The following is a 26300-nucleotide window of genomic DNA, read 5'->3' on the forward strand; positions in this document are numbered from 1 at the left end:
TGCATTCCTCTTTACTGAGATTAGAGCTACTGAAATCCTATTGGCTGTTCAAATCAGACAATAAGATTTCAGTAGCTCTTATCCTATTGGCTAAGCTTCAGCCAATAAGAATACAAGGTACCCCAATAAATATGGGGTACCTTTCATTTAATCCTCAGTGTGCGGCGGACGATCACATGAAGAGGAGCCTCTATGCCGCTTTGGACCACCGCCGCTGAAGACCGCTGCTAAGAACCGCTGCTGAGGATTCGTGCATCGGGGAAGCCAGCTCCACACCTCCGCTCTGCGCCACCTTCACTCCGGATGAAGATAGAAGATAGAAGATGATGGAGCCGCCTGGAAGAAGACCTTCTCCTACCTATTTGGGGGTTAGATTTAGGATTTTTTTATTATTTTTAAGATTAGGGATTTAATGGCAGTAAAAGAGCTGAATGCCCTTTTAAGGGCAATGCCCACACAAATTCTCCTTAAGGGGCAATGGGTAGTTTAGGTTTTTTTAGTGTAAGGGAGGACTTAGTATTTTTTAAACGTAAAAGAGCTGTTTAACTTAGGGCAATGCCCTACAAAAGGTCCTTTTAAAGGCTATTGGTAGTTTAGTTTAGATTAGGGGGGCTTTTTATTTTCATAGGGATTAGGTTTAATTTTTTATTTTTGCTAATTTTTGTTTATTTTTTTCTGTAATGTTAGATTTTTTTATTTTTTGTAATGTTAGATTAATTTTTTGTAATTTAATGTTAGGATTTTTTATTTCAATTGTAATTTAGTAGTAATTGGGGTTCATTTAGGGGGTGTTAGGGGGCTTAGTAATTCAATTAGTTATTTGCGTTGTGGGGGGGTTGGCAGCTTAGGAGTTAATAGATTAATAAGGTTTATTGCGATGTGGGGGGTTGGCGGTTTAGGTGTTAATAGTATAATTAGGTAGTTGGCGTTGTAGTGTTTGGCGGTTTAAGTGTTAATATTGGAATTGATTTATTTGGCGTTGTGGGGGTTTGGTGGTTTAAGGGTTAGATTTTTTTGTTAATACTTTGTGCGGGCGGTTAGGTTTATTTTTTCTTAATACTTCGTGCAGACGGGTAGTTTTTAGTAATACTTTGTGCGGGCGTTTTTTTGTTTGTTTTTTTATATTTCTTGTGGGCGGTTACGTGTTTTTTTGGGTTTTTTTAAGGCTTCATTTGCCTATTCTGCATCCAGGTGGATTCTTTTGGCTGTGCGCGCAGCCAACATTCCTTTGAGGATGCGTGTGCAACTGGCGAGTGGCGACACCAACGGACGCGTTACAAACACGATTATAGTATAGATTTTTTAGCTTGTGTGCAGAGTGTGAATTTCCTCTGTGTATTTATATGGTCGAATGCTGCTCCCAATAACAGGCCATTTTGACTCATGTTAAAAAAACTAGTAAGACAAAAGTAAAAGATGAAGCAATACGACGTGTAATTATCGCACGTGAGAAATGCGCATTGCTTCAACTTTTAATCTTGTATCACATATTGGGGTAGATTACAAATGGAGTGCAGTTGAAAACGGAGGGTATGTTTTTCTGAAGTGTTTTATACTTAAAGGGCCATGATACCCAAATGTTGAAGCACATGAAAGTGATGCAGTATAGCTGTAAATAGCTCACTAGAATATATCACCTGAACATCTCTATGTAAAAAAGAAAGATATTTTACCTCCTAAATATTTACACCCACTGTAAAGAGACTTTAAGCAGCCAATCATGATATAAGTCTCAGGACCTGCAAGGTAATGTGCTTATGGCATGTGCAGGCACAGTCATGTTATTTTCCTATACAGTTAAATGAAGTTTACTATGAAATCTCACAGGATTTCAGTGAAGCTTCATGAGATTACAGCAAAGCAAAGTATGACCTCAGCACTGCTGATGCTGATCGGCTGTTGTTTTTTGTTTTGTTTTACAACTGCAGCTGGACAGTAACTGACGTATAATTGTTCACAGAGCGCTGAGTCTGGTGAGCTGAAGAAATTGTGAGGTAAAATATCTTCCTTTTTTACATAGACATGATCAGGTGATATTTTCTTGTCAGCATTTTACAGCTATGCTGCAGCACTTTCAATTTATTTAGTATATGAGTATTATGTCCCTTTAAGTTTCATTAAAATAGTATAACATATAGCTACATGAAGAACTCGGCTACTCGAGCACCTTCTACCTAGCACACCATTGACTTAGAGCTCGGGCAATATCCAACATGAATTTTACTGCACGGCCCAATAAAAGTCTGTTATATGAGAGATTTAGTGTACGTGCGTTATTTGTCATGCAGATGTTAGTGTGCCCAAAACTATTGCTCGAGCGTTAAAAAATAACTGTACTTGTAATATGAACCAAATAATAGAACAAATATTTTTGTTCAAGTAATTTTAACCCACAATAGCGATAATATTTTTGCGCTTCACCTGTAATGTAGCCTATCATTTTTCTTGCTTTTCACTCAAATGTTTTTTTTCCCGCAAAGGAACTTCTGTTCTACAAAAATGGCCTCTTACACGCAACAAGATTCTCTTATCTCAGTATTCTGACACTAAACATTCTGCACTAATGTCACGTTTAGTACCTGCATAATGGCAACTTCATTCCTGAGTTGACTTTCCTGCCTAGAAGGAAACCGCAGTTTGTCGATGATTTTTATCGCAACATCTCTTCCCGTTTTTCTGTGTTTTCCTTTAAAGAAATCAGATTTAATATATATCATTTTAATTATGTTAATGAACAGTTCAAAATGCGTTGATAAAATGTTCAATATGCAAACAATATATGACATTTATCATCATCACTAAATATACAAATGAGCTATTATTTCCCCAGTGTGTATATATATATATATAGTTATTTATTTTCATTTTTCCCCAACTCCTCCCCTCCCAGTCTAGTCAAAATTAAACTTTCATGATTCAGGTAGGGCATGTAATTTTAAACAACTTTCCAATTTACTTTTAGCATCCCATTTGCTTTGTTCTCTTGATATTCTTTGCTGAAGGCTAAACCTAGGTAGTCTTATATGCTAATTTCCTTAGAAGGCCACCTCTTATCTCAGTGCATTATAACAGTTTTTCACAGCTAGACAGCGCTAGTCCATGTGTGACATAGAAAACTTGCTCACTTCTGTGGAGTTACTTATGAGTGAGCACTGATTGGCTAAAATACAAGTCTGTCAAAAGAACAGAAAAAAGGGGGCAGTCTGAAGCGGCTTAGATACAAGGTAATCACAGAGGGGTTTTTTAAATAATAAAAATTCTGGAGTAGACTGTCATTTTAATTTGTAGACTTATTAGTAATTTCTGGACACCAATATAATATTATATGTTAATTATTATTTCAGATGATTTAAAGGTAGGTAAGCAATGAGGAACAGAACAAAACAGTTGGATATTTGGTTATATTAAGGAGGCACTTGACTTTTTCTACCCTATAGGTGGCAAGTCTGACCTGCCCAACCCTTCCCTGACACCCTGAATCTGTTGAGATTAAACCACAAGGCTTCTGATATTCTGGTATGATCACCGATTACTCCAATAACCCTTCATCCTTTACCATATAATTTCTCTTTTAACTACTCCTCTACCCTAATAACAACTGTAAAACTTTATATTGATGCGTGATCACATGACCTGTCACATTCTGAAACCAGAGCCGGTTTCTCACCTCCGTAGACGATGCCAAACTGCCCTGATCCCAGGATTTCATCAGGAAAGATTTGGTACAGGTTGCTGATATCCTACAAGACCAAACATATATTATTTGATTGAATGGAATACGTCATAAGTAGTGAAGTGATATCTGCCTCACAAAATGTGATAAATAGGTAGATTTTAGTGATGCAACAAGGTAATACATTGTTTTCCTTTCCTGAAAAGTATTAACGATTTAATGCGTCCTGGCCAAGCTTATTAAAGTTACTTATATGGCAATAATGTAAAGTCCCTTCACTTTCAGCCTTGCCAATAGTAAATGACGACACTGATATGTCGAGAAAATGGTTTTCTTTAAAGAGACAGTAAATTAAAGATAAAACTTCAGAGAGAACATACAACGTTAAATAACTTTTCAATCAACTGCTATGGTCTAATTTGCCTTTGTTCTCTTGGTATCCTTTGTTTAAAAGCAAACCTGGGTAGGAGCGGTAACTGTACTGGGAGTTAGCTGAACACATTGGGTCAGCCAATGACAAGAGGATATGTGTGCAGCTAACAATTAGCAGCTAGCTCCTATTTGTTTTAAAAAGTCTGATATGTTATTCTATATAGATATGTCTTGTAATTACAAGGTGTGTACTGTCCCTTTAAGAAAAAAATATTTTCTAAAGCAATGTTTATTTTGATTAAAGGGACATTCCAGCCAAAATTAGAATCCCCATGGACACATTTCAGTTTTGAATAGAAGCATTTAGGTAAAACATTTATTAGCAAAAATGCTTCTAATAAAAGCTACAGCTGTTTAAAAAGTGTATTTAAAGGGACACTGAACCCAATTTGTTTTCTTTCATGATTCAGACAGAGCAGCAATTTTAAGCAACTTTCTAATTTACTCCTATTATCAATTTTTCTTCATTCTCTTGCTATCTTTATTTAAAAAACAAAGGCATCTAAGCTAAGGAGCCAGCCACTTGTTTATTGGTGGGTAAATTTATCCACCAATCGGCAATAGTGATGTCGCAAACTGTTCACCGGAGAACAGTTCCCGGCGATCGAACAACCAAGGTTGTTCACCAAAAAATAGTCCGGCATCTAAACTTACATTCTTGCTTTTCAAAAGAGAATGAAGAACATTTGATACTAGGAGTAATTAGAACGTTGCTTAAAATTGCTGCTCTGCCTGAATCACGAAAGAAAACATTTGGGTTCAGTGTCCCTTTAAGTATGCACCGTGCACCAGCATTTTATACACAGCACTTGCTTAGAGAGCCTAAGGTGCTTGTGCCATCTGGTAATGACTCAGTTTGTTAATTGCTGACATGATACAAGCCCCACTGGTGCTCTGAGTAGCTGCAGTATGTAAAATGCTGGTGCACTGAGAATATCTAGCTTTGCTTCACATGCACGTGCAGAACAAATGCTAACACTAAAGCAGTGATAAGGTTTACTAGAAGCATTATTGCTAATACATTTATATTGTAATTATGTTTATATTCACAGATGTAATAAATCTATGTGCATTTAAATTGTGACTGTTCCTTTAAGTCAATAGAAACACTTACCCAGTCTTGCTGCCATTCAGGATATATTCCTGGGAAAGAAAAACAGAGTCTTATAAAACTGCAACAACAAACAATATGAAAGGGAAATTGTTATGGAATAAAAAGCATCAGTGCTGTGTTATAGACATATTTATTGTACGCGCCTCTTATGTGTAAAATAAAGAAGTGCTGTGTTATAGACATATTTATTGTATGCGCCTCTTATGTGTAAAAAAAGAAGTGCTGTGTTATAGACATATTTATTGTACGCGCCTCTTATGTGTAAAAAAAGAAGTGCTGTGTTATAGACATATTTATTGTACGCGCCTCTTATGTGCAAAATAAAGAAGTGCTGTGTTATAGACATATTTATTGTACGCGCCTCTTATGTGTAAAATAAAGAAGTGCTGTGTTATAGACATATTTATTGTACGCGCCTCTTATGTGTAAAATAAAGAAGTGCTGTGTTATAGGCATATTTATTGTACGCACCTCTTATGTGTAAAATAAAGAAGTGCTGTGTTATAGACATATTTATTGTACGCGCCTCTTATGTGTAAAAAAAGAAGTGCTGTGTTATAGACATATTTATTGTACGCGCCTCTTATGTGTAAAAAAAGAAGTGCTGTGTTATAGACATATTTATTGTACGCGCCTCTTATGTGCAAAATAAAGAAGTGCTGTGTTATAGACATATTTATTGTATGCGCCTCTTATGTGTAAAATAAAGAAGTGCTGTGTTATAGACATATTTATTGTACGCGCCTCTTATGTGTAAAATAAAGAAGTGCTGTGTTATAGGCATATTTATTGTACGCACCTCTTATGTGTAAAATAAAGAAGTGCTGTGTTATAGACATATTTATTGTACGCGCCTCTTATGTGTAAAATAAAGAAGTGCTGTGTTATAGACATATTTATTGTATGCACCTCTTATGTGTAAAATAAAGAAGTGCTGTGTTATAGACATATTTATTGTATGCACCTCTTATATGTAAAATAAAGAAGTGCTGTGTTATAGACATATTTATTGTATGCACCTCTTATGTGTAAAATAAAGAAGTGCTGTGTTATAGACATATTTATTGTACGTGCCTCTTATGTGTAAAATAAAGAAGTGCTGTGTTATAGACATATTTATTGTATGCACCTCTTATATGTAAAATAAAGAAGTGCTGTGTTATAGACATATTTATTGTACGCACCTCTTATGTGTAAAATAAAGAAGTGCTGTGTTATAGACATATTTATTGTACGTGCCTCTTATGTGTAAAAAAAGAAGTGCTGTGTTCTAGACATTTATTGTACGCGCCTCTTATGTGTAAAAAAAGAAGTGCTGTGTTCTAGACATATTTATTGTACGCGCCTCTTATGTGTAAAATAAAGAAGTGCTGTGTTATAGACATATTTATTGTACGCGCCTCTTATGTGCAAAATAAAGAAGTGCTGTGTTATAGACATATTTATTGAACGCACCTCTTATGTGTAAAATAAAGAAGTGCTGTGTTATAGACATATTTATTGTAAGCGCCTCTTATGTGTAAAATAAAGAAGTGCTGTGTTCTAGACATATTTATTGTACGCGTCTCTTATGTGTAAAATAAAGAAGTGCTGTGTTCTAGACATATTTATTGTACGCGCCTCTTATGTATAAAATAAAGAAGTGCTGTGTTCTAGACATATTTATTGTACGCGCCTCTTATGTATAAAATAAAGAAGTGCTGTGTTCTAGACATATTTATTGTACGCGCCTCTTATGTGAAAAATAAAGAAGTGCTGGGTTATAGACATATTTATTGTATGCGCCTCTTATGTGTAAAATAAAGAAGTGCTGTGTTATAGACATATTTATTGTATGCGCCTCATGTGTAAAATAAAGAAGTGCTGTGTTATAGACATATTTATTGTACGCGCCTCTTATGTGTAAAATAAAGAAGTGCTGTGTTATAGACATATTTATTGTACGCGCCTCTTATGTGTAAAAAAAGAAGTGCTGTGTTCTAGACATATTTATTGTACGCACCTCTTATGTGTAAAAAAAGAAGTGCTGTGTTCTAGACATATTTATTGTACGTGCCTCTTATGTGTAAAAAAAGAAGTGCTGTATTATAGACATATTTATTGTACGCGCCTCTTATGTGTAAAAAAAGAAGTGCTGTGTTATAGACATATTTATTGTACGCGCCTCTTATGTGTAAAATAAAGAAGTGCTGTGTTCTAGACATATTTATTGTACGCGCCTCTTATGTGTAAAATAAAGAAGTGCTGTGTTCTAGACATATTTATTGTACGCGCCTCTTATGTATAAAATAAAGAAGTGCTGTGTTCTAGACATATTTATTGTACGCGCCTCTTATGTATAAAATAAAGAAGTGCTGTGTTCTAGACATATTTATTGTACGCGCCTCTTATGTGAAAAATAAAGAAGTGCTGGGTTATAGACATATTTATTGTACGCGCCTCTTATGTGTAAAAAAAGAAGTGCTGTGTTATAGACATATTTATTGTACGCGCCTCTTATGTGTAAAATAAAGAAGTGCTGTGTTATAGACATATTTATTGTACGCGCCTCTTATGTGCAAAATAAAGAAGTGCTGTGTTATAGACATATTTATTGTACGCGCCTCTTATGTGTAAAATAAAGAAGTGCTGTGTTATAGGCATATTTATTGTACGCGCCTCTTATGTATAAAATAAAGAAGTGCTGTGTTCTAGACATATTTATTGTACGCGCCTCTTATGTATAAAATAAAGAAGTGCTGTGTTCTAGACATATTTATTGTACGCGCCTCTTATGTGAAAAATAAAGAAGTGCTGGGTTATAGACATATTTATTGTACGCGCCTCTTATGTGTAAAAAAAGAAGTGCTGTGTTATAGACATATTTATTGTACGCGCCTCTTATGTGTAAAAAAAGAAGTGCTGTGTTATAGACATATTTATTGTACGCGCCTCTTATGTGCAAAATAAAGAAGTGCTGTGTTATAGACATATTTATTGTACGCGCCTCTTATGTGTAAAAAAAGAAGTGCTGTGTTATAGACATATTTATTGTACGCGCCTCTTATGTGCAAAATAAAGAAGTGCTGTGTTATAGACATATTTATTGTATGCGCCTCTTATGTGTAAAATAAAGAAGTGCTGTGTTATAGACATATTTATTGTACGCGCCTCTTATGTGAAAAATAAAGAAGTGCTGGGTTATAGACATATTTATTGTATGCGCCTCTTATGTGTAAAATAAAGAAGTGCTGTGTTATAGACATATTTATTGTATGCGCCTCATGTGTAAAATAAAGAAGTGCTGTGTTATAGACATATTTATTGTACGCGCCTCTTATGTGTAAAATAAAGAAGTGCTGTGTTATAGACATATTTATTGTACGCGCCTCTTATGTGTAAAAAAAGAAGTGCTGTGTTCTAGACATATTTATTGTACGCACCTCTTATGTGTAAAAAAAGAAGTGCTGTGTTCTAGACATATTTATTGTACGTGCCTCTTATGTGTAAAAAAAGAAGTGCTGTATTATAGACATATTTATTGTACGCGCCTCTTATGTGTAAAAAAAGAAGTGCTGTGTTATAGACATATTTATTGTACGCGCCTCTTATGTGTAAAATAAAGAAGTGCTGTGTTCTAGACATATTTATTGTACGCGCCTCTTATGTGTAAAATAAAGAAGTGCTGTGTTCTAGACATATTTATTGTACGCGCCTCTTATGTATAAAATAAAGAAGTGCTGTGTTCTAGACATATTTATTGTACGCGCCTCTTATGTATAAAATAAAGAAGTGCTGTGTTCTAGACATATTTATTGTACGCGCCTCTTATGTGAAAAATAAAGAAGTGCTGGGTTATAGACATATTTATTGTATGCGCCTCTTATGTGTAAAAAAAGAAGTGCTGTGTTATAGACATATTTATTGTACGCGCCTCTTATGTGTAAAAAAAGAAGTGCTGTGTTATAGACATATTTATTGTACGCGCCTCTTATGTGCAAAATAAAGAAGTGCTGTGTTATAGACATATTTATTGTACGCGCCTCTTATGTGTAAAATAAAGAAGTGCTGTGTTATAGGCATATTTATTGTACGCACCTCTTATGTGTAAAATAAAGAAGTGCTGTGTTATAGACATATTTATTGTACGCGCCTCTTATGTGTAAAAAAAGAAGTGCTGTGTTATAGACATATTTATTGTACGCGCCTCTTATGTGTAAAAAAAGAAGTGCTGTGTTATAGACATATTTATTGTACGCGCCTCTTATGTGCAAAATAAAGAAGTGCTGTGTTATAGACATATTTATTGTATGCGCCTCTTATGTGTAAAATAAAGAAGTGCTGTGTTATAGACATATTTATTGTACGCGCCTCTTATGTGTAAAATAAAGAAGTGCTGTGTTATAGGCATATTTATTGTACGCACCTCTTATGTGTAAAATAAAGAAGTGCTGTGTTATAGACATATTTATTGTATGCACCTCTTATGTGTAAAATAAAGAAGTGCTGTGTTATAGACATATTTATTGTATGCACCTCTTATATGTAAAATAAAGAAGTGCTGTGTTATAGACATATTTATTGTATGCACCTCTTATGTGTAAAATAAAGAAGTGCTGTGTTATAGACATATTTATTGTACGTGCCTCTTATGTGTAAAATAAAGAAGTGCTGTGTTATAGACATATTTATTGTATGCACCTCTTATATGTAAAATAAAGAAGTGCTGTGTTATAGACATATTTATTGTACGCACCTCTTATGTGTAAAATAAAGAAGTGCTGTGTTATAGACATATTTATTGTACGTGCCTCTTATGTGTAAAAAAAGAAGTGCTGTGTTCTAGACATATTTATTGTACGCGCCTCTTATGTGTAAAATAAAGAAGTGCTGTGTTATAGACATATTTATTGTACGCGCCTCTTATGTGCAAAATAAAGAAGTGCTGTGTTATAGACATATTTATTGAACGCACCTCTTATGTGTAAAATAAAGAAGTGCTGTGTTATAGACATATTTATTGTAAGCGCCTCTTATGTGTAAAATAAAGAAGTGCTGTGTTCTAGACATATTTATTGTACGCGCCTCTTATGTGTAAAATAAAGAAGTGCTGTGTTCTAGACATATTTATTGTACGCGCCTCTTATGTATAAAATAAAGAAGTGCTGTGTTCTAGACATATTTATTGTACGCGCCTCTTATGTATAAAATAAAGAAGTGCTGTGTTCTAGACATATTTATTGTACGCGCCTCTTATGTGAAAAATAAAGAAGTGCTGGGTTATAGACATATTTATTGTATGCGCCTCTTATGTGTAAAATAAAGAAGTGCTGTGTTATAGACATATTTATTGTATGCACCTCTTATGTGTAAAATAAAGAAGTGCTGTGTTATAGACATATTTATTGTATGCACCTCTTATATGTAAAATAAAGAAGTGCTGTGTTATAGACATATTTATTGTATGCACCTCTTAAGTGTAAAATAAAGAAGTGCTGTGTTATAGACATATTTATTGTACGTGCCTCTTATGTGTAAAATAAAGAAGTGCTGTATTCTAGACATATTTATTGTACGCGCCTCTTATGTGTAAAATAAAGAAGTGCTGTGTTCTAGACTTATTTATTGTACGCACCTCTTATGTGTAAAATAAAGAAGTGCTGTGTTATAGACATATTTATTGTACGTGCCTCTTATGTGTAAAAAAAGAAGTGCTGTGTTCTAGACATATTTATTGTATGCGCCTCTTATGTGTAAAATAAAGAAGTGCTGTGTTATAGACATATTTATTGTACGCGCCTCTTATGTGCAAAATAAAGAAGTGCTGTGTTATAGACATATTTATTGTACGCACCTCTTATGTGTAAAATAAAGAAGTGCTGTGTTATAGACATATTTATTGTAAGCGCCTCTTATGTGTAAAATAAAGAAGTGCTGTGTTCTAGACATATTTATTGTACGCGCCTCTTATGTGTAAAATAAAGAAGTGCTGTGTTCTAGACATATTTATTGTACGCGCCTCTTATGTATAAAATAAAGAAGTGCTGTGTTCTAGACATATTTATTGTACGCGCCTCTTATGTATAAAATAAAGAAGTGCTGTGTTCTAGACATATTTATTGTACGCGCCTCTTATGTGAAAAATAAAGAAGTGCTGGGTTATAGACATATTTATTGTATGCGCCTCTTATGTGTAAAATAAAGAAGTGCTGTGTTATAGACATATTTATTGTATGCGCCTCATGTGTAAAATAAAGAAGTGCTGTGTTATAGACATATTTATTGTACGCGCCTCTTATGTGTAAAATAAAGAAGTGCTGTGTTAGACATATTTATTGTACGCGCCTCTTATGTGTAAAAAAAGAAGTGCTGTGTTCTAGACATATTTATTGTACGTGCCTCTTATGTGTAAAAAAAGAAGTGCTGTATTATAGACATATTTATTGTACGCGCCTCTTATGTGTAAAAAAAGAAGTGCTGTGTTATAGACATATTTATTGTACGCGCCTCTTATGTGTAAAATAAAGAAGTGCTGTGTTATAGACATATTTATTGTACGCCCCTCTTATGTGTAAAAAAAAAAGTGCTGTGTTCTAGACATACTTATTGTACGCGCCTCTTCTGTGTAAAATAAAGAAGTGCTGTGTTCTAGACATATTTATTGTACGCGCCTCTTATGTGTAAAATAAAGAAGTGCTGTGTTATAGACATATTTATTGTACGCGCCTCTTATGTGTAAAATAAAGAAGTGCTGGGTTATAGACATATTTATTGTATGCGCCTCTTATGTGTAAAATAAAGAAGTGCTGTGTTATAGACATATTTATTGTATGCGCCTCTTATGTGTAAAATAAAGAAGTGCTGTGTTATAGACATATTTATTGTATGCGCCTCATGTGTAAAATAAAGAAGTGCTGTGTTATAGACATATTTATTGTATGCGCCTCTTATGTGTAAAATAAAGAAGTGCTGTGTTATAGACATATTTATTGTACGCGCCTCATGTGTAAAATAAAGAAGTGCTGTATTATAGACATATTTATTGTATGCGCCTCTTATGTGTAAAATAAAGAAGTGCTGTGTTCTAGACATTTATTGTACGCGCCTCTTATGTGTAAAATAAAGAAGTGCTGTGTTATAGACATATTTATTGTACGCGCCTCTTATGTGTAAAATAAAGAAGTGCTGTGTTATAGACATAATTATTGTACGCGCCTCTTATGTGTCAAATAAAGAAGTGCTGTGTTCTAGACATATTTATTGTACGCGCCTCTTATGTGTAAAATAAAGAAGTGCTGTGTTCTAGACATATTTATTGTACGCCCCTCTTATGTGTAAAATAAAGAAGTGCTGTGTTCTAGACATATTTATTGTATGCGCCTCTTATGTGTAAAATAAAGAAGTGCTGTGTTCTAGACATATTTATTGTACGCGCCTCTTATGTGTAAAATAAAGAAGTGCTGTGTTCTAGACATTTATTGTACGCACCTCTTATGTGTAAAATAAAGAAGTGCTGTGTTATAGACATATTTATTGTACGCGCCTCTTATGTGTAAAATAAAGAAGTGCTGTGTTCTAGACATATTTATTGTACGCGCCTCTTATGTGTAAAATAAAGAAGTGCTGTGTTCTAGACATATTTATTGTACGCGCCTCTTATGTGTAAAATAAAGAAGTGCTGTGTTCTAGACATATTTATTGTACGCGCCTCTTATGTGTAAAATAAAGAAGTGCTGGGTTATAGACATATTTATTGTATGCGCCTCTTATGTGTAAAATAAAGAAGTGCTGTGTTATAGACATATTTATTGTATGCGCCTCTTATGTGTAAAATAAAGAAGTGCTGTGTTATAGACATATTTATTGTATGCGCCTCATGTGTAAAATAAAGAAGTGCTGTGTTATAGACATATTTATTGTATGCGCCTCTTATGTGTAAAATAAAGAAGTGCTGTGTTATAGACATATTTATTGTACGCGCCTCATGTGTAAAATAAAGAAGTGCTGTATTATAGACATATTTATTGTATGCGCCTCTTATGTGTAAAATAAAGAAGTGCTGTGTTCTAGACATATTTATTGTACGCGCCTCTTATGTGTAAAATAAAGAAGTGCTGTGTTATAGACATATTTATTGTACGCGCCTCTTATGTGTAAAATAAAGAAGTGCTGTGTTATAGACATATTTATTGTACGCGCCTCTTATGTGTAAAATAAAGAAGTGCTGTGTTCTAGACATATTTATTGTACGCGCCTCTTATGTGTAAAATAAAGAAGTGCTGTGTTCTAGACATATTTATTGTACGCGCCTCTTATGTGTAAAATAAAGAAGTGCTGTGTTCTAGACATATTTATTGTACGCGCCTCTTATGTGTAAAATAAAGAAGTGCTGTGTTCTAGACATATTTATTGTACGCGCCTCTTATGTGTAAAAAAAGAAGTGCTGTGTTATAGACATATTTATTGTACGCGCCTCTTATGTGTAAAATAAAGAAGTGCTGTGTTATAGACATATTTATTGTACGCGCCTCTTATGTGTAAAATAAAGAAGTGCTGTGTTATAGACATATTTATTGTATGCACCTCTTATGTGTAAAATAAAGAAGTGCTGTGTTATAGACATATTTATTGTATGCACCTCTTATATGTAAAATAAAGAAGTGCTGTGTTATAGACATATTTATTGTATGCACCTCTTAAGTGTAAAATAAAGAAGTGCTGTGTTATAGACATATTTATTGTACGTGCCTCTTATGTGTAAAATAAAGAAGTGCTGTATTCTAGACATATTTATTGTACGCGCCTCTTATGTGTAAAATAAAGAAGTGCTGTGTTATAGACATATTTATTGTACGCACCTCTTATGTGTAAAATAAAGAAGTGCTGTGTTATAGACATATTTATTGTACGTGCCTCTTATGTGTAAAAAAAGAAGTGCTGTGTTCTAGACATATTTATTGTACGCGCCTCTTATGTGTAAAATAAAGAAGTGCTGTGTTATAGACATATTTATTGTACGCGCCTCTTATGTGCAAAATAAAGAAGTGCTGTGTTATAGACATATTTATTGTACGCGCCTCTTATGTGTAAAATAAAGAAGTGCTGTGTTATAGACATATTTATTGTAAGCGCCTCTTATGTGTAAAATAAAGAAGTGCTGTGTTATAGACATATTTATTGTACGCGCCTCTTATGTGTAAAATAAAGAAGTGCTGTGTTCTAGACATATTTATTGTACGCGCCTCTTATGTATAAAATAAAGAAGTGCTGTGTTCTAGACATATTTATTGTACGCGCCTCTTATGTATAAAATAAAGAAGTGCTGTGTTCTAGACATATTTATTGTACGCGCCTCTTATGTGAAAAATAAAGAAGTGCTGGGTTATAGACATATTTATTGTATGCGCCTCTTATGTGTAAAATAAAGAATTGCTGTGTTATAGACATATTTATTGTATGCGCCTCATGTGTAAAATAAAGAAGTGCTGTGTTATAGACATATTTATTGTACGCGCCTCTTATGTGTAAAATAAAGAAGTGCTGTGTTATAGACATATTTATTGTACGCGCCTCTTATGTGTAAAAAAAGAAGTGCTGTGTTCTAGACATATTTATTGTACGTGCCTCTTATGTGTAAAAAAAGAAGTGCTGTATTATAGACATATTTATTGTACGCGCCTCTTATGTGTAAAAAAAGAAGTGCTGTGTTATAGACATATTTATTGTACGCGCCTCTTATGTGTAAAATAAAGAAGTGCTGTGTTATAGACATATTTATTGTACGCCCCTCTTATGTGTAAAAAAAAAAGTGCTGTGTTCTAGACATACTTATTGTACGCGCCTCTTCTGTGTAAAATAAAGAAGTGCTGTGTTCTAGACATATTTATTGTACGCGCCTCTTATGTGTAAAATAAAGAAGTGCTGTGTTATAGACATATTTATTGTACGCGCCTCTTATGTGTAAAATAAAGAAGTGCTGTGTTATAGACATATTTATTGTACGCGCCTCTTATGTGTAAAATAAAGAAGTGCTGTGTTATAGACATATTTATTGTAAGCGCCTCTTATGTGTAAAATAAAGAAGTGCTGTGTTCTAGACATATTTATTGTACGCGCCTCTTATGTGTAAAATAAAGAAGTGCTGGGTTATAGACATATTTATTGTATGCGCCTCTTATGTGTAAAATAAAGAAGTGCTGTGTTATAGACATATTTATTGTATGCGCCTCTTATGTGTAAAATAAAGAAGTGCTGTGTTATAGACATATTTATTGTATGCGCCTCATGTGTAAAATAAAGAAGTGCTGTGTTATAGACATATTTATTGTATGCGCCTCTTATGTGTAAAATAAAGAAGTGCTGTGTTATAGACATATTTATTGTACGCGCCTCTTATGTGAAAAATAAAGAAGTGCTGTGTTATAGACATATTTATTGTACGCGCCTCTTATGTGTAAAATAAAGAAGTGCTGTGTTATAGACATATTTATTGTACGCGCCTCTTATGTGCAAAATAAAGAAGTGCTGTGTTATAGACATATTTATTGTACGCACCTCTTATGTGTAAAATAAAGAAGTGCTGTGTTATAGACATATTTATTGTAAGCGCCTCTTATGTGTAAAATAAAGAAGTGCTGTGTTATAGACATATTTATTGTACGCGCCTCTTATGTGTAAAATAAAGAAGTGCTGGGTTATAGACATATTTATTGTATGCGCCTCTTATGTGTAAAATAAAGAAGTGCTGTGTTATAGACATATTTATTGTATGCGCCTCTTATGTGTAAAATAAAGAAGTGCTGTGTTATAGACATATTTATTGTATGCGCCTCTATGTGTAAAATAAAGAAGTGCTGTGTTAGACATATTTATTGTATGCGCCTCTTATGTGTAAAATAAAGAAGTGCTGTGTTATAGACATATTTATTGTACGCGCCTCATGTGTAAAATAAAGAAGTGCTGTATTATAGACATATTTATTGTACGCGCCTCTATGTGTAAAATAAAGAAGTGCTGTATTATAGACATATTTATTGTATGCGCCTCTTATGTGTAAAATAAAGAAGTGCTGTGTTCTAGACATATTTATTGTACGCGCCTCTTATGTGTAAAATAAAGAAGTGCTGTGTTATAGACATATTTATTGTACGCGCCTCTTATGTGTAAAATAAAGAAGTGCTGTGTTATAGACATATTTATTGTACGCGCCTCTTATGTGTAAAATAAAGAAGTGCTGTGTTCTAGACATATTTATTGTACGCGCCTCTTATGTGTAAAATAAAGAAGTGCTGTGTTCTAGACATATTTATTGTACGCCCCTCTTATGTGTAAAATAAAGAAGTGCTGTGTTCTAGACATATTTATTGTACGCGCCTCTTATGTGTAAAATAAAGAAGTGCTGTGTTCTAGACATATTTATTGTACGCACCTCTTATGTGTAAAATAAAGAAGTGCTGTGTTATAGACATATTTATTGTACGCGCCTCTTATGTGTAAAATAAAGAAGTGCTGTGTTCTAGACATATTTATTGTACGCGCCTCTTATTTGTAAAATAAAGAAGTGCTGTGTTCTAGACATATTTATTGTACGCGCCTCTTATGTGTAAAATAAAGAAGTGCTGTGTTCTAGACATATTTATTGTACGCGCCTCTTATGTGTAAAATAAAGAAGTGCTGTGTTATAGACATATTTATTGTACGCGCCTCTTATGTGTAAAATAAAGAAGTGCTGTGTTATAGACATATTTATTGTACGCGCCTCTTATGTGTAAAATAAAGAAGTGCTGTGTTATAGACATATTTATTGTACGCGCCTCTTATGTGTAAAATAAAGAAGTGCTGTGTTCTAGACATATTTATTGTACGCGCCTCTTATGTGTAAAATAAAGAAGTGCTGTGTTATAGACATATTTATTGTACGCGCCTCTATGTGTAAAATAAAGAAGTGCTGTGTTATAGACATATTTATTGTACGCGCCTCTTATGTGTAAAATAAAGAAGTGCTGTGTTATAGACATATTTATTGTACGCCCCTCTTATGTGTAAAATAAAGAAGTGCTGTGTTATAGACATATTTATTGTACGCGCCTCTTATGTGTAAAATAAAGAAGTGCTGTGTTATAGACATATTTATTGTACGCGCCTCTTATGTGTAAAATAAAGAAGTGCTGTGTTCTAGACATATTTATTGTACGCGCCTCTTATGTGTAAAATAAAGAAGTGCTGTGTTCTAGACATATTTATTGTACGCACCTCTTATGTGTAAAATAAAGAAGTGCGGTGTTATAGACATATTTATTGTACGCGCCTCTATGTGTAAAATAAAGAAGTGCTGTGTTATAGACATGTTTATTGTACGCGCCTCTTATGTGTAAAAATAAAGAAGTGCTGTGTTATAGACATATTTATTGTACGCAGCCTCTTATGTGTAAAATAAAGAAGTGCTGTGTTATAGACAAATTTATTGTACTGCACCTCTTATGTGTAAAATAAAGGAAGTGCTGTGTTATAGACATATTTATTGTACGCGCCTCTTATGTGTAAAAGAAAGAAATGCTGTGTTCTAGACATATTTATTGTACGTGCCTCTTATGTGTAAATAAAGAAGTGCTGTGTTCTAGACATATTTATTGTATGCGCCTCTTATGTGTAAAATAAAGAAGTGCTGTGTTATAGACATATTTATTGTACGTGCCTCTTATGTGTAAAAAAAGAAGTGCTGTGTTCTAGACATATTTATTGTATGCGCCTCTTATGTGTAAAATAAAGAAGTGCTGTGTTATAGACATATTTATTGTACGCGCCTCTTATGTGCAAAATAAAGAAGTGCTGTGTTATAGACATATTTATTGTACGCACCTCTTATGTGTAAAATAAAGAAGTGCTGTGTTATAGACATATTTATTGTAAGCGCCTCTTATGTGTAAAATAAAGAAGTGCTGTGTTCTAGACATATTTATTGTACGCGCCTCTTATGTGTAAAATAAAGAAGTGCTGTGTTCTAGACATATTTATTGTACGCGCCTCTTATGTATAAATAAAGAAGTGCTGTGTTCTAGACATATTTATTGTACGCGCCTCTTATGTATAAAATAAAGAAGTGCTGTGTTCTAGACCATATTTATTGTACGCGCCTCTTATGTGAAAAATAAAGAAGTGCTGGGTTATAGACATATTTATTGTATGCGCCTCTTATGTGTAAAATAAAGAAGTGCTGTGTTATAGACATATTTATTGTATGCGCCTCATGTGTAAAATAAAGAAGTGCTGTGTTATAGACATATTTATTGTACGCGCCTCTTATGTGTAAAATAAAGAAGTGCTGTGTTAGACATATTTATTGTACGCGCCTCTTATGTGTAAAAAAAGAAGTGCTGTGTTCTAGACATATTTATTGTACGTGCCTCTTATGTGTAAAAAAAGAAGTGCTGTATTATAGACATATTTATTGTACGCGCCTCTTATGTGTAAAAAAAGAAGTGCTGTGTTATAGACATATTTATTGTACGCGCCTCTTATGTGTAAAATAAAGAAGTGCTGTGTTATAGACATATTTATTGTACGCCCCCTCTTATGTGTAAAAAAAAAAGTGCTGTGTTCCAGACATACTTATTGTACGCGCCTCTTCTGTGTAAAATAAAGAAGTGCTGTGTTCTAGACATATTTATTGTACGCGCCTCTTATGTGTAAAATAAAGAAGTGCTGTGTTATAGACATATTTATTGTACGCGCCTCTTATGTGTAAAATAAAGAAGTGCTGTGTTATAGACATATTTATTGTATGCGCCTCTTATGTGTAAAATAAAGAAGTGCTGTGTTATAGACATATTTATTGTATGCGCCTCTTATGTGTAAAATAAAGAAGTGCTGTGTTATAGACATATTTATTGTATGCGCCTCATGTGTAAAATAAAGAAGTGCTGTGTTATAGACATATTTATTGTATGCGCCTCTTATGTGTAAAATAAAGAAGTGCTGTGTTATAGACATATTTATTGTACGCGCCTCATGTGTAAAATAAAGAAGTGCTGTATTATAGACATATTTATTGTATGCGCCTCTTATGTGTAAAATAAAGAAGTGCTGTGTTCTAGACATTTATTGTACGCGCCTCTTATGTGTAAAATAAAGAAGTGCTGTGTTATAGACATATTTATTGTACGCGCCTCTTATGTGTAAAATAAAGAAGTGCTGTGTTATAGACATAATTATTGTACGCGCCTCTTATGTGTCAAATAAAGAAGTGCTGTGTTCTAGACATATTTATTGTACGCGCCTCTAATGTGTAAAATAAAGAAGTGCTGTGTTCTAGACATATTTATTGTACGCCCCTCTTATGTGTAAAATAAAGAAGTGCTGTGTTCTAGACATATTTATTGTATGCGCCTCTTATGTGTAAAATAAAGAAGTGCTGTGTTCTAGACATATTTATTGTACGCGCCTCTTATGTGTAAAATAAAGAAGTGCTGTGTTCTAGACATTTATTGTACGCACCTCTTATGTGTAAAATAAAGAAGTGCTGTGTTATAGACATATTTATTGTACGCGCCTCTTATGTGTAAAATAAAGAAGTGCTGTGTTCTAGACATATTTATTGTACGCGCCTCTTATGTGTAAAATAAAGAAGTGCTGTGTTCTAGACATATTTATTGTACGCGCCTCTTATGTGTAAAATAAAGAAGTGCTGTGTTCTAGACATATTTATTGTACGCGCCTCTTATGTGTAAAATAAAGAAGTGCTGGGTTATAGACATATTTATTGTATGCGCCTCTTATGTGTAAAATAAAGAAGTGCTGTGTTATAGACATATTTATTGTATGCGCCTCTTATGTGTAAAATAAAGAAGTGCTGTGTTATAGACATATTTATTGTATGCGCCTCATGTGTAAAATAAAGAAGTGCTGTGTTATAGACATATTTATTGTATGCGCCTCTTATGTGTAAAATAAAGAAGTGCTGTGTTATAGACATATTTATTGTACGCGCCTCATGTGTAAAATAAAGAAGTGCTGTATTATAGACATATTTATTGTATGCGCCTCTTATGTGTAAAATAAAGAAGTGCTGTGTTCTAGACATATTTATTGTACGCGCCTCTTATGTGTAAAATAAAGAAGTGCTGTGTTATAGACATATTTATTGTACGCGCCTCTTATGTGTAAAATAAAGAAGTGCTGTGTTATAGACATATTTATTGTACGCGCCTCTTATGTGTAAAATAAAGAAGTGCTGTGTTCTAGACATATTTATTGTACGCGCCTCTTATGTGTAAAATAAAGAAGTGCTGTGTTCTAGACATATTTATTGTACGCGCCTCTTATGTGTAAAATAAAGAAGTGCTGTGTTCTAGACATATTTATTGTACGCGCCTCTTATGTGTAAAATAAAGAAGTGCTGTGTTCTAGACATATTTATTGTACGCGCCTCTTATGTGTAAAAAAAGAAGTGCTGTGTTATAGACATATTTATTGTACGCGCCTCTTATGTGTAAAATAAAGAAGTGCTGTGTTATAGACATATTTATTGTACGCGCCTCTTATGTGTAAAATAAAGAAGTGCTGTGTTATAGACATATTTATTGTATGCACCTCTTATGTGTAAAATAAAGAAGTGCTGTGTTATAGACATATTTATTGTATGCACCTCTTATATGTAAAATAAAGAAGTGCTGTGTTATAGACATATTTATTGTATGCACCTCTTAAGTGTAAAATAAAGAAGTGCTGTGTTATAGACATATTTATTGTACGTGCCTCTTATGTGTAAAATAAAGAAGTGCTGTATTCTAGACATATTTATTGTACGCGCCTCTTATGTGTAAAATAAAGAAGTGCTGTGTTCTAGACTTATTTATTGTACGCACCTCTTATGTGTAAAATAAAGAAGTGCTGTGTTATAGACATATTTATTGTACGTGCCTCTTATGTGTAAAAAAAGAAGTGCTGTGTTCTAGACATATTTATTGTACGCGCCTCTTATGTGTAAAATAAAGAAGTGCTGTGTTATAGACATATTTATTGTACGCGCCTCTTATGTGCAAAATAAAGAAGTGCTGTGTTATAGACATATTTATTGTACGCACCTCTTATGTGTAAAATAAAGAAGTGCTGTGTTATAGACATATTTATTGTAAGCGCCTCTTATGTGTAAAATAAAGAAGTGCTGTGTTATAGACATATTTATTGTACGCGCCTCTTATGTGTAAAATAAAGAAGTGCTGTGTTCTAGACATATTTATTGTACGCGCCTCTTATGTATAAAATAAAGAAGTGCTGTGTTCTAGACATATTTATTGTACGCGCCTCTTATGTATAAAATAAAGAAGTGCTGTGTTCTAGACATATTTATTGTACGCGCCTCTTATGTGAAAAATAAAGAAGTGCTGGGTTATAGACATATTTATTGTATGCGCCTCTTATGTGTAAAATAAAGAAGTGCTGTGTTATAGACATATTTATTGTATGCGCCTCATGTGTAAAATAAAGAAGTGCTGTGTTATAGACATATTTATTGTACGCGCCTCTTATGTGTAAAATAAAGAAGTGCTGTGTTATAGACATATTTATTGTACGCGCCTCTTATGTGTAAAAAAAGAAGTGCTGTGTTCTAGACATATTTATTGTACGTGCCTCTTATGTGTAAAAAAAGAAGTGCTGTATTATAGACATATTTATTGTACGCGCCTCTTATGTGTAAAAAAAGAAGTGCTGTGTTATAGACATATTTATTGTACGCGCCTCTTATGTGTAAAATAAAGAAGTGCTGTGTTATAGACATATTTATTGTACGCCCCTCTTATGTGTAAAAAAAAAAGTGCTGTGTTCTAGACATACTTATTGTACGCGCCTCTTATGTGTAAAATAAAGAAGTGCTGTGTTCTAGACATATTTATTGTACGCGCCTCTTATGTGTAAAATAAAGAAGTGCTGTGTTATAGACATATTTATTGTACGCGCCTCTTATGTGTAAAATAAAGAAGTGCTGTGTTATAGACATATTTATTGTATGCACCTCTTATATGTAAAATAAAGAAGTGCTGTGTTATAGACATATTTATTGTAAGCGCCTCTTATGTGTAAAATAAAGAAGTGCTGTGTTCTAGACATATTTATTGTACGCGCCTCTTATGTGTAAAATAAAGAAGTGCTGGGTTATAGACATATTTATTGTATGCGCCTCTTATGTGTAAAATAAAGAAGTGCTGTGTTATAGACATATTTATTGTATGCGCCTCTTATGTGTAAAATAAAGAAGTGCTGTGTTATAGACATATTTATTGTATGCGCCTCATGTGTAAAATAAAGAAGTGCTGTGTTATAGACATATTTATTGTATGCGCCTCTTATGTGTAAAATAAAGAAGTGCTGTGTTATAGACATATTTATTGTACGCGCCTCTTATGTGAAAAATAAAGAAGTGCTGTGTTATAGACATATTTATTGTACGCGCCTCTTATGTGTAAAATAAAGAAGTGCTGTGTTATAGACATATTTATTGTACGCGCCTCTTATGTGCAAAATAAAGAAGTGCTGTGTTATAGACATATTTATTGTACGCACCTCTTATGTGTAAAATAAAGAAGTGCTGTGTTATAGACATATTTATTGTAAGCGCCTCTTATGTGTAAAATAAAGAAGTGCTGTGTTCTAGACATATTTATTGTACGCGCCTCTTATGTGTAAAATAAAGAAGTGCTGGGTTATAGACATATTTATTGTATGCGCCTCTTATGTGTAAAATAAAGAAGTGCTGTGTTATAGACATATTTATTGTATGCGCCTCTTATGTGTAAAATAAAGAAGTGCTGTGTTATAGACATATTTATTGTATGCGCCTCATGTGTAAAATAAAGAAGTGCTGTGTTAGACATATTTATTGTATGCGCCTCTTATGTGTAAAATAAAGAAGTGCTGTGTTATAGACATATTTATTGTACGCGCCTCATGTGTAAAATAAAGAAGTGCTGTATTATAGACATATTTATTGTACGCGCCTCATGTGTAAAATAAAGAAGTGCTGTATTATAGACATATTTATTGTATGCGCCTCTTATGTGTAAAATAAAGAAGTGCTGTGTTCTAGACATATTTATTGTACGCGCCTCTTATGTGTAAAATAAAGAAGTGCTGTGTTATAGACATATTTATTGTACGCGCCTCTTATGTGTAAAATAAAGAAGTGCTGTGTTATAGACATATTTATTGTACGCGCCTCTTATGTGTAAAATAAAGAAGTGCTGTGTTATAGACATATTTATTGTACGCGCCTCTTATGTGTAAAATAAAGAAGTGCTGTGTTCTAGACATATTTATTGTACGCCCCTCTTATGTGTAAAATAAAGAAGTGCTGTGTTCTAGACATATTTATTGTATGCGCCTCTTATGTGTAAAATAAAGAAGTGCTGTGTTCTAGACATATTTATTGTACGCACCTCTTATGTGTAAAATAAAGAAGTGCTGTGTTATAGACATATTTATTGTACGCGCCTCTTATGTGTAAAATAAAGAAGTGCTGTGTTCTAGACATATTTATTGTACGCGCCTCTTATTTGTAAAATAAAGAAGTGCTGTGTTCTAGACATATTTATTGTACGCGCCTCTTATTTGTAAAATAAAGAAGTGGTGTGTTCTAGACATATTTATTGTACGCGCCTCTTATGTGTAAAATAAAGAAGTTCTGTGTTATAGACATATTTATTGTACGCGCCTCTTATGTGTAAAATAAAGAAGTGCTGTGTTCTAGACATATTTATTGTACGCGCCTCATGTGTAAAGTAAAGTAGTGCTGTGTTATAGACATATTTATTGTACGCGCCTCTTATGTGTAAAATAAAGAAGTGCTGTGTTCTACACATATTTATTGTACGCGCCTCTTATGTGTAAAATAAAGAAGTGCTGTGTTATAGACATATTTATTGTACGCGCCTCATGTGTAAAATAAAGAAGTGCTGTGTTATAGACATATTTATTGTACGCGCCTCTTATGTGTAAAATAAAGAAGTGCTGTGTTCTAGACATATTTATTGTACGCCCCTCTTATGTGTAAAATAAAGAAGTGCTGTGTTATAGACATATTTATTGTACGCGCCTCTTATGTGTAAAATAAAGAAGTGCTGTGTTATAGACATATTTATTGTATGCGCCTCTTCTGTGTAAAATAAAGAAGTGCTGTGTTCTAGACATATTTATTGTACGTGCCTCTTATGTGTAAAATAAAGAAGTGCTGTGTTCTAGACATATTTATTGTACGCACCTCTTATGTGTAAAATAAAGAAGTGCTGTGTTATAGACATATTTATTGTACGCGCCTCATGTGTAAAATAAAGAAGTGCTGTGTTATAGACATGTTTATTGTACGCGCCTCTTATGTGTAAAATAAAGAAGTGCTGTGTTAGACATATTTATTGTACGCGCCTCTTATGTGTAAAATAAAGAAGTGCTGTGTTATAGACATATTTATTGTACGCGCCTCTTATGTGTAAAATAAAGAAGTGCTGTGTTCTAGACATATTTATTGTACGCGCCTCTTATGTGTAAAAGAAAGAAATGCTGTGTTCTAGACATATTTATTGAACGTGCCTCTTATGTGTAAAATAAAGAAGTGGTGTGTTATAGACATATTTATTGTACGCGCCTCTTATGTGTCAAATAAAGAAGTGCTGTGTTATAGACATATTTATTGTACGCGCCTTATGTGTAAAATAAAGAAGTGCTGTGTTCTAGACATATTTATTGTACGCCCCTCTTATGTGTAAAATAAAGAAGTGCTGTGTTATAGACATATTTATTGTACGCGCCTCTTATGTGTAAAATAAAGAAGTGCTGTGTTATAGACATATTTATTGTACGCGCCTCTTATGTGTAAAATAAAGAAGTTCTGTGTTATCGACATATTTATTGTACGCGCCTCTTATGTGTAAAATAAAGAAGTGCTGTGTTCTAGACATATTTATTGTACGCGCCTCATGTGTAAAGTAAAGTAGTGCTGTGTTATAGACATATTTATTGTACGCGCCTCTTATGTGTAAAATAAAGAAGTGCTGTGTTCTAGACATATTTATTGTACGCGCCTCTTATGTGTAAAATAAAGAAGTGCTGTGTTATAGACATATTTATTGTACGCGCCTCATGTGTAAAATTAAGAAGTGCTGTGTTCTAGACATATTTATTGTACGCCCCTCTTATGTGTAAAATAAAGAAGTGCTGTGTTCTAGACATATTTATTGTACGCGCCTCTTATGTGTAAAATAAAGAAATGCTGTGTTCTAGACATATTTATTGAACGTGCCTCTTATGTGTAAAATAAAGAAGTGGTGTGTTATAGACATATTTATTGTACGCGCCTCTTATGTGTAAAATAAAGAAGTGCTGTGTTATAGAAATATTTATTGTACGCGCCTTATGTGTAAAATAAAGAAGTGCTGTGTTATAGACATATTTATTGTACGCGCCTCTTATGTGTAAAATAAAGAAGTGCTGTGTTATAGACATATTTATTGTACGCCCCTCTTATGTGTAAAATAAAGAAGTGCTGTGTTATAGACATATTTATTGTACGCGCCTCTTATGTGTAAAATAAAGAAGTGCTGTAACCTGCAGGGATAAGGCTCATCCCAAACCCAGATACTTTTACTTTAATAACTAGACCACAACATTAAAGGGACATTTTTCATTTCTGATCCGAGATCTGATTCATGTTACTGGCTGCCGATGTTCTTGTTGTCACAATCAGACATTTTTATGGCAGGATTTATTTCATGATCAGTTTTGTGAGAAATGACCTACGTGCCAGTCCTGTTTCTACTCATCACAATCAATACTCTCAACACTTAAAGGGATATGAAACCAATAAAAATAATTTTGTGGTTTAGATAGGGAAAACAATTTTGAAAAAGTTTACAATTTTCTTCTATTATCAAATCTGCTTCGTTCTCAAGATATTCTGTGCTGAAGAGATACCTAGGTAGCCATCTGGTGCACTATATAGCAGGTAATAGTGCTGCCATCTAGTGTTCTTGTAAATAGATAACATTATTGCAAAATTGCTGCCATATAGTGCTCTAGATATGGGCCGGCTCCTAAGCATACGCCCCTGCTTTTCAA

The 26300-nt window shown here is 33.6% G+C and overlaps 1 protein-coding gene across 1 annotated transcript in view; it reads right to left on the bottom strand.

The window, feature by feature from the left end:
* LOC128665771 (serine/threonine-protein kinase D1) overlaps window positions 1-26300 on the bottom strand; it is a 102231-nt gene that overhangs the window by 16353 nt on the left and 59578 nt on the right. Inside the window, exons 4-6 of the mRNA XM_053719964.1 lie at window positions 5220-5248; window positions 3668-3740; window positions 2580-2686 (exon numbers count right to left, since the gene is read on the bottom strand). Coding sequence (XP_053575939.1) covers window positions 2580-2686; window positions 3668-3740; window positions 5220-5248 — 209 coding nt within the window. The remainder of the gene's footprint in view (window positions 1-2579; window positions 2687-3667; window positions 3741-5219; window positions 5249-26300) is intronic.

Source organism: Bombina bombina, chromosome 7 (assembly GCF_027579735.1).
Source record: "Bombina bombina isolate aBomBom1 chromosome 7, aBomBom1.pri, whole genome shotgun sequence".
NCBI lineage: Eukaryota > Metazoa > Chordata > Amphibia > Anura > Bombinatoridae > Bombina > Bombina bombina.